This window comes from Eschrichtius robustus, chromosome 2, assembly GCF_028021215.1.
Source record: "Eschrichtius robustus isolate mEscRob2 chromosome 2, mEscRob2.pri, whole genome shotgun sequence".
In the NCBI taxonomy this organism is placed as follows: Eukaryota; Metazoa; Chordata; class Mammalia; order Artiodactyla; family Eschrichtiidae; genus Eschrichtius; species Eschrichtius robustus.
Window position 1 is genome coordinate 33,925,587 of NC_090825.1, and position 12,664 is coordinate 33,938,250.

General features: G+C 38.9%; 1 protein-coding gene across 1 annotated transcript in view; it reads right to left on the bottom strand.

Annotated features, from left to right (window-relative positions):
• Positions 1 to 570: 570 nt before the first annotated feature.
• The window catches only part of C6 (complement C6), a 92,472-nt gene continuing 80,378 nt past the window's right edge, over positions 571 to 12,664 (bottom strand). Inside the window, exon 18 of the mRNA XM_068535284.1 lies at positions 571 to 801. Within this exon, the coding sequence (XP_068391385.1) occupies positions 626 to 801 (176 nt within the window). The 3' untranslated portion in view covers positions 571 to 625. The remainder of the gene's footprint in view (positions 802 to 12,664) is intronic.

The following is a 12,664-nucleotide window of genomic DNA, read 5'->3' on the forward strand; positions in this document are numbered from 1 at the left end:
ACCTTTCCCTGCATTATCTTCTCCATAGCAATTATCACCATCAAACGTACTATATATTTTATATGCTTATTTTATATTCTGCATGTCTTTCTCCACATGAATGTGAGCTTTATGAAGGCAAGGGCTTTTGTATGTTTTAGTCACTGCTGATTCCCCAGCACCTTAAACAGTACTGGGAACATTGTAGACATTCACAATTATTTGTTGAGTGAATGCATGAAGGTTGGGTTTCAAGAATGTGTTATACAAGTTGTTGTAGATTTCTATGCTTATCGATTCATTGAAGAAAATTACAGTTTTTGTTCAGATTTCTACTTGTCAGGATGCTTAATAACACAGGCTTCGTAAGGCCCTCAGAAGTCCCATCATTTTAGTGCAACATGAACAGAAGAATTTATTAGATTGATGTGGAAGTTATTACCTAGGGGTATGCTACAGAGCATCATGGATGGGAACTGGACAGGGGAGAAGACACGGGAGGCAGGGAGAACAATAATGTGAAACGAACACAAAAGGATTTATGTTGGTAACTCCTGGATATGACAGTCTGCTGCTGGTTCAAGAGTGTCCTTTTGTAGGGATTATTTTGGGGCAGTAAATCTGTTTATCAGTAACTGTGTTAGGTCTAACACCTCCCAGGATGCAGTATTTCCACTTTCCTGTTGGCACACCTGACAGCTCCTACTTCACAGATGTTCACTGTTCTCCCGCTCATTGATGATCCCATTTTGACGCAGAAGAGCTGGTTTCCACTCTTGAAGCACTGGGAGGGCAATAGGCAGACACACTTGGAGGTGGCAGCTGCAATGAGAGAGACAGTGTGACTCACCACAGTGCTTTAGGGTTTGATTTTACCTAACTTGTCCCCAGAGCAGTGAGCACTTTGGTGGCAATGAGTGAGAATGCTGGAACAAAGGCAATGACCCAACTGTGGCTGAATGGAGTGATCTGGGAATAAGAGAGGAGAGGGCACTGGTAAGTCAGTAAGATGCAAGAGCTGGGCTACCTCTGACACCTCCCTCTCACTCACTACCCACATCCAATCAATCCATTTCCACAATGTCTTCAGTCTGTCGTTCATGTTCTTTTCTCATCGGCACCACCTGGGAACACTTATAGAAGGTATCATTTATTGAGCCTGCACCATGAAACCACACACTATGCCAAGTGCTTTGTGTGCTTTATTTCATTTAATTCTCACAATAAACATAAGAACTATATGGCATTATACTAATTCTACAGATGAAGAAACTCGGCTCAGAGAGGTTAAGTGATTTGCCCATGATCCCACAATTAGTAAGTGGTAGAGGCATATTTTAAATCATGAATGACTCGCAAGCCTGAACTCTTTTAACATAACTCTGTGTCACATTTTTAATTTCTTTCTAGAATATTCCTGGCTTATGACTAGGAATCTGGATTTTTAATAAGCAGTTAAATTGGGTGATACTCTTATAAGGCCTGGTTTCAAAACCACCCTAACACTTCATAATTCATATAAATCTTGTGTTCATGAAAGAGTTTTAAAATGATCATTTAGGGGTAAACTTACCAAAGCCAAGCATATTAAATCAGTTTTAAGTAAATGGATATAGGCTCATTTATATACACTCATGTTTTAGTCAAAGTTCAAGGTCCTCCACAGATGGTCTCAACATCCCTTCGCAACATTATCTTTTCTGCTTTCTCCATCCCAGGTAGAGTGACTCCCTCTCTCTTTCCCAAGCAAGACCCTGAAGGTGTTCCAGGTTTTGTCCTTTGCCCACACTAGCCCCTTCTTTTGCCGGATTGATGTGCTTTTTCCAGTTCCCCACATGTCCGATGTCTACAAGCCTCACCTCTTTCATGAAGCATTTTATAGCCACGTACCCCCACTGATGTTTCCTTTAAATAAACTTTAATGGTGTAAATTTGTCAGCACTACCTCTGATGTTTTTATATTTTCTTGTTAGTTAGCTTTCCATATGTCTTTCTCCCAAGACAGTTATAAGTGCTTTGTTAGAGAGCAGTAACTATGGTTCCTCCATCTGTTTATCCCATTCAGTTGTTAACAAGATGCTCAATTAATTCTGCTTCATCAATTGATTTCAATTCTGAAATTGAGGGTGCAGGTATAAGTATTCAAAAAGAAATGTATTTGGTGGATCTGTGATAATTTATGTTGCCAAAAGATCTGAGTCAGCCTGAGAATCAGGCTGTAGTCTCTTTGAGGCAGGTATCAGTTCTTTCCCATGTGTCTCAACTGATGGGAGAAAATAGGGAAAGGGAATGGGGAGATGAGCATTAAGCGTATAAGCTTCCTGTCCTCAGTAGGAAATAGTTCATGAAAAGGCGTGAATTTCCCTTTTATGCCTTTGCCAACCAGCTAGAGAAATTCTAGTTGGGGAGAGTCTTGTTTGTTGTTGGAAACTATAGGGTTTGGTGAAGGACAGGAGACTTCTACCTCTAGAGAGGAGGTCAGTTCCCCAGGCTTGTGGAAAGGCCATGGTCACCACTCTTGTAGTATGGTTATAGCTTAAATACTCTTAGCAAGATGATTTTCAGATTATTAGCATGAAAAGGCCCTTCCTGCCACCTCCACTAATTCATGTTTCCATCCTTATGAAACCCTTCCTGGCCAGAAGGTATTTATCTCTCTTACCGCTCTTGTCACATACTGTCTTGTATTAAAGTTATTCATGTAATTATTTGGAAAAACTGTGAAAATTAACTCCCCAAACTGAACAATTTGAGGGTACAAAGCTCCTTTATCATCACACCTCTCACCTTATGGTGTACAGTGACTTTGGCATATTGGATACTAAATGGATGTTTATTGAATACATTTTCCCCTCCTGTTGGTTGATGCTGGATATTTTTGAAATTTAGATAAAACATTTCATAGCTATAAAAATAGGCTCCTTGGGAAGGCTTCTGTGTTCTAAGTTTTGCAAAGTGAACTTCATGTTACTTTGAAGTTCCATTTTAAACTTTTTCTCATTTCATTTTTGATGGAGAAGGAAAAGAGCAACATAGTACACAATGTAATCAAGAACACAATTTAATCAAGGTAACATTCAATTCAACTCAAGATTAGTAATATCCCAACTTGCCATGAGTGGGTTGGGTATAAAATACATTTTCAGGTTCCTCTCTTTATAAATGCTGTGGTTTGTACATTGACGCTGTTCTGTAGTGCTACAGGAACAGAAATCTCTGTGACACTGACTTTTGCTCACCAACTAAGAAGGCTGGCACAGGCAGACCATATCTTTAGGGGGAAAAAGGCTTTCAGTTTTCTAACTGTGTGTAGGATCAAAGGATATTTTAAATGACTTAAATCTCTTATTAAGAAACGTTCAGGGCTTCCCTGGTGGCGCAGTGGTTGAGAGTCTGCCTGCTAATGCAGGGGACATGGGTTCGAGCCCTGGTCTGGGAGGATCCCACATGCCGCGGAGCAACTAGGCCCGTGAGCCACAACTACTGAGCCTGCGCGTCTGGAGCCTGTGCTCCGCAAAAAGAGAGGCCACGATAGTGAGAGGCCGGCGCACCGCGATGAAGAGTGGCCCCCGCTTGCTGCAACTAGAGGAAGCCCTCGTGCAGAAACGAAGACCCAACACAGCCAAATAAATAAATAAATAATAATTAAAGGTGCTAATAATTTAAAAAAAAAAAAAAAGAAACGTTCATGTTTTAGTAGAACTACCCCAAGACATTCTGCTAACTTGACCAGTATTGGTAAGTATTCAAACTTTTTATGTTCTTTTTTTTTTTCAAGGTAACAGTAGTGTTTTTTGTTTTTTTTTAAATTGCACACATGTCTATAAACCTAATAAATAGGTTTTTCTATTTTTTTTTATACAGGAGGTTCTAATTAGTCATCAATTTTATACATATCAGTGTATACATGTCAACCCCAATAGCCCAGTTCATCACACCACCCCCTCCCCCCCCACTGCTTTCCCCCCTTGGTGTCCATACGTTTGTTCTCTACATCTATGTCTCAATTTCCGCCCTGCAAACCAGTTCATCTGTACCATATTTCTAGGTTCCACATATATGCGTTATTATATGATATTTGTTTTTCTCTTTCTGACTTACTTCACTCTGTATGACAGTCTCTAGATCCATCCACGTCTCAACAAATGACCCAATTTCGTTCCTTTTTATGGCTGAGTAATATTCCACTGTATATATGTACCACTTCTTCTTTATCCATTTGTCTATCGATGGGCATTTAGGTTGCTTCCATGACCTGGCTATTGTAAATAGTGCCACAATGAATATTGGGGTGCATGTGTCTTTTTGAATTGTGGTTTTCTCTGGGTATATGCCCAGTAGTGGGATTGCTGAATCATATGGTAATTCTATTTTTAGTTTTTCAAGGAACCTCCATACTGTTCTCCATAATAGCTGTATCAATTTACATTCCCACCAACAGTGCAAGAGGGTTCCCTTTTCTCCACACCCTTTCCAGCATTTGTTGTTTGTAGATTTTCTGATGAAGCCCATTCTAACTGGTGTGAGGTGATACCTCACTGTAGTTTTGATTTGCATTTCTCTAATAATTATTGATGTTGAGCAGCTTTTCATGTGCTTCTTGGCCATCTGTATGTCTTCTTTGGAGAAATGTCTATTTAGATCTTCTGCCCATTTTTGGACTGGGTTGTCTGTTTTTTTAATATTGAGCTGCATGAGCTATTTATATATTTTGGAGATTAATCCTTTGTCCATTGATTCGTCTACAAATATTTTCTCCTATTCTGAGGGTTGTCTTTTTCTTGTTTATGGTTTCCTTCACTGTGCAAAAGCTTTGAAGCTTCATTAGGTCCCATTTGTTTATTTTTGTTTTTCTTTCCATTACTCTAGGAGGTGGATCAAAAAAGATCTTGCTGTGATTTATGTCAAAGAGTGTTCTTCCTATGTTTTCCTCTAAGAGTTTTATAGTGTCTGGTCTTACATTTAGGTCTCTAATCCATTTTGAGTTTATTTTTGTGTATGGTGTTAGGGAGTGTTCTAATTTCACTCTTTTACACGCAGCAGTCCAGTTTTCCCAGCACCACTTATTGAAGAGAATGTCTTTTCTCCATTGTATATCCTTGCCTCCTTTGTCATAGATTAGTTGACCATAGGTTCGTGGGTTTACCTCTGGGCTTTCTATCTTGTTCCATTGATCTATGTTTCTGTTTTTGTGCCAGTACCATATTGTCTTGATTACTGTAGCTTTGTAGTATAGTCTGAAGTCAGGGAGTCTGATTCCCCCAGCTCCGTTTTTTTCCCTCAAGACTGCTTTGGCTATTCGGGCTCTTTTGTGTCTCCATACAAACGTTAAGATTTTTTTTTCTAGTTCTGTAAAATATGCCATTGGTAATTTGATAGGGATTGCATTGAATCTGTAGATTGCTTTGGATAGTACAGGCATTTTCACAATATTGATTCTTCCAATCCAAGAACATGGTATATCTCTCCATCTATTTGTATCATCCTTAATTTCTTTCATCAGTGTCTTATAGTTTTCTGCATACAGGTGTTTTGTCTCCCTAGGTAGGTTTATTCCTAGGTGTTTTATTCTTTTTGTTGCAATGGTAAATGGGACTGTTTCCTTAAATTCTCTTTCAGATTTTTCATCATTAGTGTATAGGAATGCAAGAGATTTCTGTGCATTAATTTTGTATCCTTCAACATTACCAAATTCATTGATTAGCTCTAGTAGTTTTCTGGTGGCATCCTTAGCATTCTCTATGTATAGTATCATGTCATCTGCAAACAGTGACAGTTTTACTTGTTCTTTTCCAATTTGTATTCCTTTTATATCTTTTTCTTCTCTGACTGCCAAGGCTAGGACTTCCAAACCTATGTTGAATAATAGTGGTGAGAGTGGACAACCTTGTCTTGTTCCTGATCTTAGAGGAAATGTTTTCAGTTTTTCACCATTGAGAATGATGTTTGCTGAGGGTTTGTCGTATATGGCCTTTATTATGTTGAGGTAGGTTTCCTCTATGCCCACTTTCTGGAGAGTTTTTATCATAAATTGGTGTTGAATTTTGTCGTTAGCTTTTTCTACATCTATTGAGATGATCATGTGGTTTTTATTCTTCAGTTTGTTACTATGGTGTATCACATTGATTGATTTGCATATATTGAAGAATCCTTGCATCTCTCGGATAAATCCCACTTGATCATGGTGTATGATCCTTTTAATGTGTTGTTGGATTCTGTTTGCTAGTATTTTGTTGAGGATTTTTGCATCTATATTCATCAGTGATATTGGTCTGTAATTTTCTTTTTTTGTAGTATCTTTGTCTGGTTTTGGTATCAGGGTGATGGTGGCTCATAGAATGAGTTTGGGAGTGTTCCTTCTTCTGCAATTTTTTGGAAGAGTTTGAGAAAGATGGGTGTTAGCTCTTCTCTTAATGTTTGATAGAATCCACCTGTGAAGCCATCTGGTCCTGGACTTTTGTTTGTTGGAAGATTTTTAACCACAGTTTCAATTTCATTACTTGTGATTGGTCTGTTCCTATTTTCTATTTCTTCCTGGTTCAATCTTGGAAGGTTATACCTTTCTAAGAATTTGTCCATTTCTTCCAGGTTGTCCATTTTATTGGCATAGAGTTGCTTGTAGTAGTCTCTTAGGATGCTTTGTATTTCTGCTGTGTCTGTTGTAACTTCTCCTTTTTCGTTTCTAATTTTATTGATTTGAGTCCTCTCCCTCTTCTTCTTAATGAGTCTGGCTAATGGTTTATCAATTTTGTTTATCTTCTCAAAGAACCAGCTTTTAGTTTTATTGATCTTTGCTATTGTTTCTTTTGTTTCTATTTCATTTATTTCTGCTCTGATCTTTATGATTTCTTTCCTTCTGCTAACTTTGGGTTATGTTTGTTCTTCTTTCTCTAGTTCCTTTAGGTGTAAGGTTAGATTATTTATTTGAGATTTCTCTAGTTTCTTGAGGCAGGCTTGTATAGCTATAAACTTCCCTCTTAGAACTGTTTTTGCTGCATCCCATAGGTTTTGGATCATCGTGTTTTCATTGTCATTTGTCTCTAGGTATTTTTTGATTTCCTCTTTGATTTCTTCAGTGATCTCTTGGTTATTTAGTAACGTATTGTTCAGCCTCCGTGTGTTTGTGTTTTTTACGTTTTTTTCCCTGTAATTGATTTCTAATATCATAGCGTTGTGGTCAGGAAAGATGCTTGATATGATTTCAGTTTTCTTAAATTTACTGAGGCTTGATTTGTGACCTAAGATGTGATCTATCCTGGAGAATGTTCCATGCGCACTTGAGAAGAAAGTGTAATCTGCTGTTTTTGGGTGGAATGTCCTATAAATATCAATTAAATCTATCTGGTCTATTGTGTCATTTAAAGCTTGTGTTTCCTTATTTATTTTCATTTAGGATGATCTGTACATTGGTGTAAGTGAGGTGTTAAAATCCCCCACTATTATTGTGTTACTGTCGATTTCCTCTTTTACAGCTGTTAGCAGTTGCCTTATGTATTGAGGTGCTCCTGTGTTGGGTGCATATATATTTATAAATGTTATATCTTCTTCTTGAATTGACCCCTTGATCATTATGTAGTGTCCTTTCTTGTCTCTTGTAACATTCTTTATTTTAAATTCTATTTTATCTGATATGAGTATTGCTACTCCAGCTTTCTTTTGATTTCCATTTTCATGGAATATCTTTTTCCATCCCCTCACTTTCAGTCTGTATGTGTCCTTAGGTCTGAAGTGGGTCTCTTGTAGAGAGCATATATATGGGTCTTGTGTTTGTATCCATTCAGCGAGCCTGTGTCTTTTGGTTGGAGCATTTAATCCATTCACATTTAAGGTAAATATCGATGTGTATGTTCCCATGACCATTTTCTTAATTGTTTTGGGTTTGTGTTTGTAGGTCTGTTCTTCTCTTGTGTTTCCCACTTAGACAAGTTCCTTTAGCGTTTGTTGTAGAACTGGTTTGGTGGTGCTGAATTCTCTTAGCTTTTGCTTGTCCGTAAAGCTTTTGATTTCTCAATCAAATCTGAATGAGATCCTTGCCAGGTAGAGTAATGTTGGTTGTAGGTTCTTCCCTTTCATCACTTTAAGTATATCATGCCAGTCCCTTCTGGCTTGTAGAGTTTCTGCTGAGAAATCAGCTGTTAACCTTATGGGAGTTTCCTTGTATGTTATTTGTCGTTTTTCCCTTGCTGCTTTCAATAATTTTTCTTTGTCTTTAATTTTTGCCAATTTGATTAGTATGTGTCTCAGTGTGTTTCTCCTTGGGTTTATCCTGTATGGGACTCTCTGTGCTTCATGGACTTGGGTGGCTATTTCCTTTCCCATGTTATGGAAGTTTTCGATTATAATCTCTTCAAATATTTTCTCTGGTCCTTTCTCTTTCTCTTCTCCTTCTGGGACCCATATAATGCGAATGTTGTTGTGTTTAATGTTGTCCCAGAAGTCTCTTAGGCTATCTTCATTTCTTTTCATTCTTTTTTCTTTATTTTGTTCTGCAACAGTGAATTCCACCATTCTGTCTTCCAAGTCATTTATCCGTTCTTCTGCCTCAGTTATTCTGCTATTGATTCCTTCTAGTGTAGTTTTCATTTCAGTTATTGTATTGTTCATCTGTTTTTGTTTGTTCTTTAATTCTTCTAGGTCTTTGTTAAACATTTCTTGCATCTTCTCGATCTTTGCCTCCATTCTTTTTCCGAGGTCCTGGATCATCTTCACTATCATTATTCTGAATTCTTTTTCTGGAAGGTTGCCTATCTCCACTTCATTTAGTTGTTTTTCTAGGGTTTTATCTTGTTCCTTCTTCTGGTACATAGCCCTCTGCCTTTTCATCTTGTCTATCTTTCTGCGAATGTGGTTTTTGTTCCACAGGCTGCAGGATTCTTGTTCTTCTTGCTTCTGCTGTCTGCCCTCTGGTGGATGAGGCTATCTAAGAGGCTTGTGCAGGTTTCCTGATGGGAGGGACTGGTGGTGGGTAGAGCTGAGTGTTGCTCTCTTTATGTTCTTTTTTTTTTTTTTTAATAAATTTATTTATTTATTTATTTATTTTTGGCTGTGTTGGGTCTTCATTTCTGTGCGAGGGCTTTCTCCAGTTGTGGCGAGCGGGACCCACTCCTCATCGCAGTGCGCGGGCCTCTCACTATTGCGGCCTCTCTTGTTGCGGAGCACAGGCTCCAGACGCGCAGGCTCAGTAGTTGTGGCTCACGGGCCTAGTCGCTCTGCGGCATGTGGGATCTTCCCAGACCAGGGCTCGAACCGTGTCCCCTGCATTGGCAGGCAGACTCTCAACCACTGTGCCACCAGGGAAGCCCTCTTTATGTTCTTTTTTAAAGGCAAACAGATTTCTAGGAATTGTGGTATTTAGATATACGTACAGCAAAGGGCTAATAGTAAAGATAGATTTTGACTAAATCATAAGCCACATATTGTTAGACAGGTTTGGAAAGAATAATTTGTGGGAAAAGGAAAGGAAAAAAAAAAAAGAAACTCTTTGCAATAGAAGAGTTCCATGAAGTTTTTTCTCCATGATAAGTAAGGAAAACAGATGCTAACACTAAACACATCCCCAAATACCTGTGCTACCTATTGTGGTACAGACAGGAACCATTTATCCTCCCTGCTGTCCAAATCCCTTTTATTTTCTGTATATATTTTTGACAATAATGTTTGTACATTATAATTTTTAGAGAAAAAGTTATATTTTAATTACATTATTTAAATAAATACGTAGTTGCATAGTATTTTCAGCTCTTGTCTACCGCAAATTGTTTTCTCTGAGAGAGATGTCAGTTGGGTAATGGTGTTGGTCAGGCAGCAAAAAAATGAATAGTAATGTTTACCTACATGATGATTTAAAAATGATTAGAGTTGGGCACTGTACGTATCCGGCCCTAGTTTGCAGTCTCTTATGTGAAATTGCATTGTTTTGATACGGCATGAAGGTCAGAAGCCCCAGACACTGTCCTGCTGAGTTGCCACCATCAGATGGCCTGCTGACTGTGCCACCCATGGTGACCCTCTCTCATGGATTCAATCCCACCACCTGTCAAGGGAGCTGGGTCTTGATAATCAGTTTTAAGTGGATCAGGAAGAACCTGGATGTGGGTTATAAGGTCTCTCCCCTTTTCAAGGACTGAGTTGAAGAATATTGGGTTGAAAAGTTAAAGAGAAGCTAAGGGTAATAATAAGGTTTTTGTCTTTGTTTTTGAGAAGTAACGTGGTTTTGGCAAAAGTTGGATGTTAGCAATTCAATAAGTTTCCATTGCTTACTTTATGCCACGATTTCAGATGATTTTTTGAAGATGTGCCATAAGGGAAATCTAGCTGCCTATTTGAGTTCTGTTAAATACTAATCTTCAACCCGTATTTTTGTATTATATGAAGCTTAGTTGAACCATTTCGGGTTCCAATTTCATCTTAGAGCAAATGTACTGCTGTGAAGTTTCTGCTTCTAAGCAATTCACAAATGAAATGCCAATAGGCAATACACTTACAGAAAGAGGAAAGGTAATGTTACCTCTTAAGTATCAAATAGGCAGAGCTATAAAGGGATAACAGCTCCAAGTTTTGGTGAGGGTGTGGAAGGCAGTCTTTATCACTCATTGTCAATATGAATATAATATGATAAAAACGTTTCTGGAAAGCAAGTTGATACATTGTACCAAGAAAGACTTTATATTTTAAAATAATATTTATCTAGAAATTCCATTTTCTAAGGTATAGTCTAAGGAAATGGTCTTAGAGTATAGATCTATCTGTGATAGACTTGTCTATTATAGCATTGCTTATAATAGCAAAACCTTGGGAAAAATCTGAAGGACTAACAGAAGATTGATTAAATAAATCACAGAATGTCCATATAGGCTTTTGCAGACATTGAACATTATGTGGAAAGACACCAGTCACAGATTTGTTCAAGATGGTGAAGTAGAAGGACGTGCTCTCACTCCCTCTTGTGAGAGCACTGGAATCACAACTAACTGCTGAACAATCTTCGACAGGAAGACACTGGAACTCACCAAAAAAGATACCCCATATCCAAAGACGAAAGGAGAAGCCACAATGAGATGGTAGGAGGGGCACAATCACAATAAAATCAAATCCCATAACTGCTGGTGGGTGACTCACAAACTGGAGAATACTTATACCACAGAAATCCACCCACTGGACTGAAGGTTCTGAGCCCCACGTCAGTCTTTCCAACCTAGGAAAGGAGGAGGAACTCCTAGAGAATCAGACTTTGAAGGCTAGCAGGATTTGATTTCAGGACTTTGACAGGACCGGGGGAAACAGAGACTCCACTCTTGGAGGACACACACAAAGTAATGTGCACATTGGGACCCAGAAGAAGGAGCAGTGACTCCATAGGAAACTGAAGCAGACCTACCTGCTAGTGTTGGAGGGTCTCCTGCAGAGGCGGAGGGTGGCTGTGTCTCACCGTAAGGACAAGGACACTGGCAGCAGGAATTCTGGGAAGTACTCCTTGGCATGAGCCCTCCCAGAGTCCACCATTAGCACCAACAAAGAGCCCGGGTAGGCTGCAGTGTTGGGTTACCTTAGGCCAAACAACTAACAGGGAGGGAACCCAGCCCAACCCATCAGCATACAAGCGGATTAAAGTTTTACTGAGCTCTGCCAAACAGAGCAACAGCAAGCTCTACCCATCTACAGTCCCTCCCATCAGGACTCTTGCACAAGCCTCTTAGATAGCCTCATCCACCAGAGGGCAGACAGCAGAAGCAAGAAGAACTACAATCCTGAGGCTTGTGGAACAAAAACCACATTCACAGAAAGATAGACAATATGAAAAGGCAGAGGGCTATGTACCAGATGAAAGAATAAGATAAAACCCCAGAAAAACAACTAAATGAAGTGGAGATAGGCAACCTTCCAGAAAAAGAATTCAGAATAATGATAGTGAACATGATCCATGACCTCCAAAAAAGAATGGAGGCAAAGATTGGGAAGATGCAAGAAATGTTTAACAAAGACCTAGAAGAATTAAAGAACAAACAAACAGAGATGAACAATACCATAACTGAAATGAAAACTACACTAGAAGGAATCAATAGCAGAATAACTGAGGCAGAAGAATGGGTAAGTGACCTGGAAGACAGAATGGTGGGATTCACAGCTGCGGAACAGAATAAAAAAATAATGAAAAGAAATGAAGACAGCCTAAGAGACTTCTGGGGCAACATTAAACGCAACAATATTCACATTATAGGGTCCCAGATGGAGAAGAGAGAGAGAAAGGAACCGAGAAAATATTTGAAGAGATAATAGTTGAAAACTTCCCTAACTTGGGAAAGGAACTAGCCACCCAAGTCCACGAAGTGCAGAGAGTCCATACAGCATAAACCCAAGGAGTAACATGCCGAGACACATAGTAATCAAATTGACAAAAATTAAAGACAAAGAAAAATTATTGAAAGCAGCAAGGGAAAAATGACAAATAACATACAAGGAAACTCCCATAAGGTTAACAGCTGATTTCTCAGCAGAAACTCTGCAAGCCAGAAGGGACTGGAATGATATACTTAAAGTGATGAAAGGGAAGAACCTACAACCAACATTACTCTACCCGGCAAGGATCTCATTCAGATTTGATTGAGAAATCAAAAGCTTTACAGACAAGCAAAAGCTAAGAGAATTCAGCACCACCAAACCAGCTCTACAACAAATGCTAAAGGAA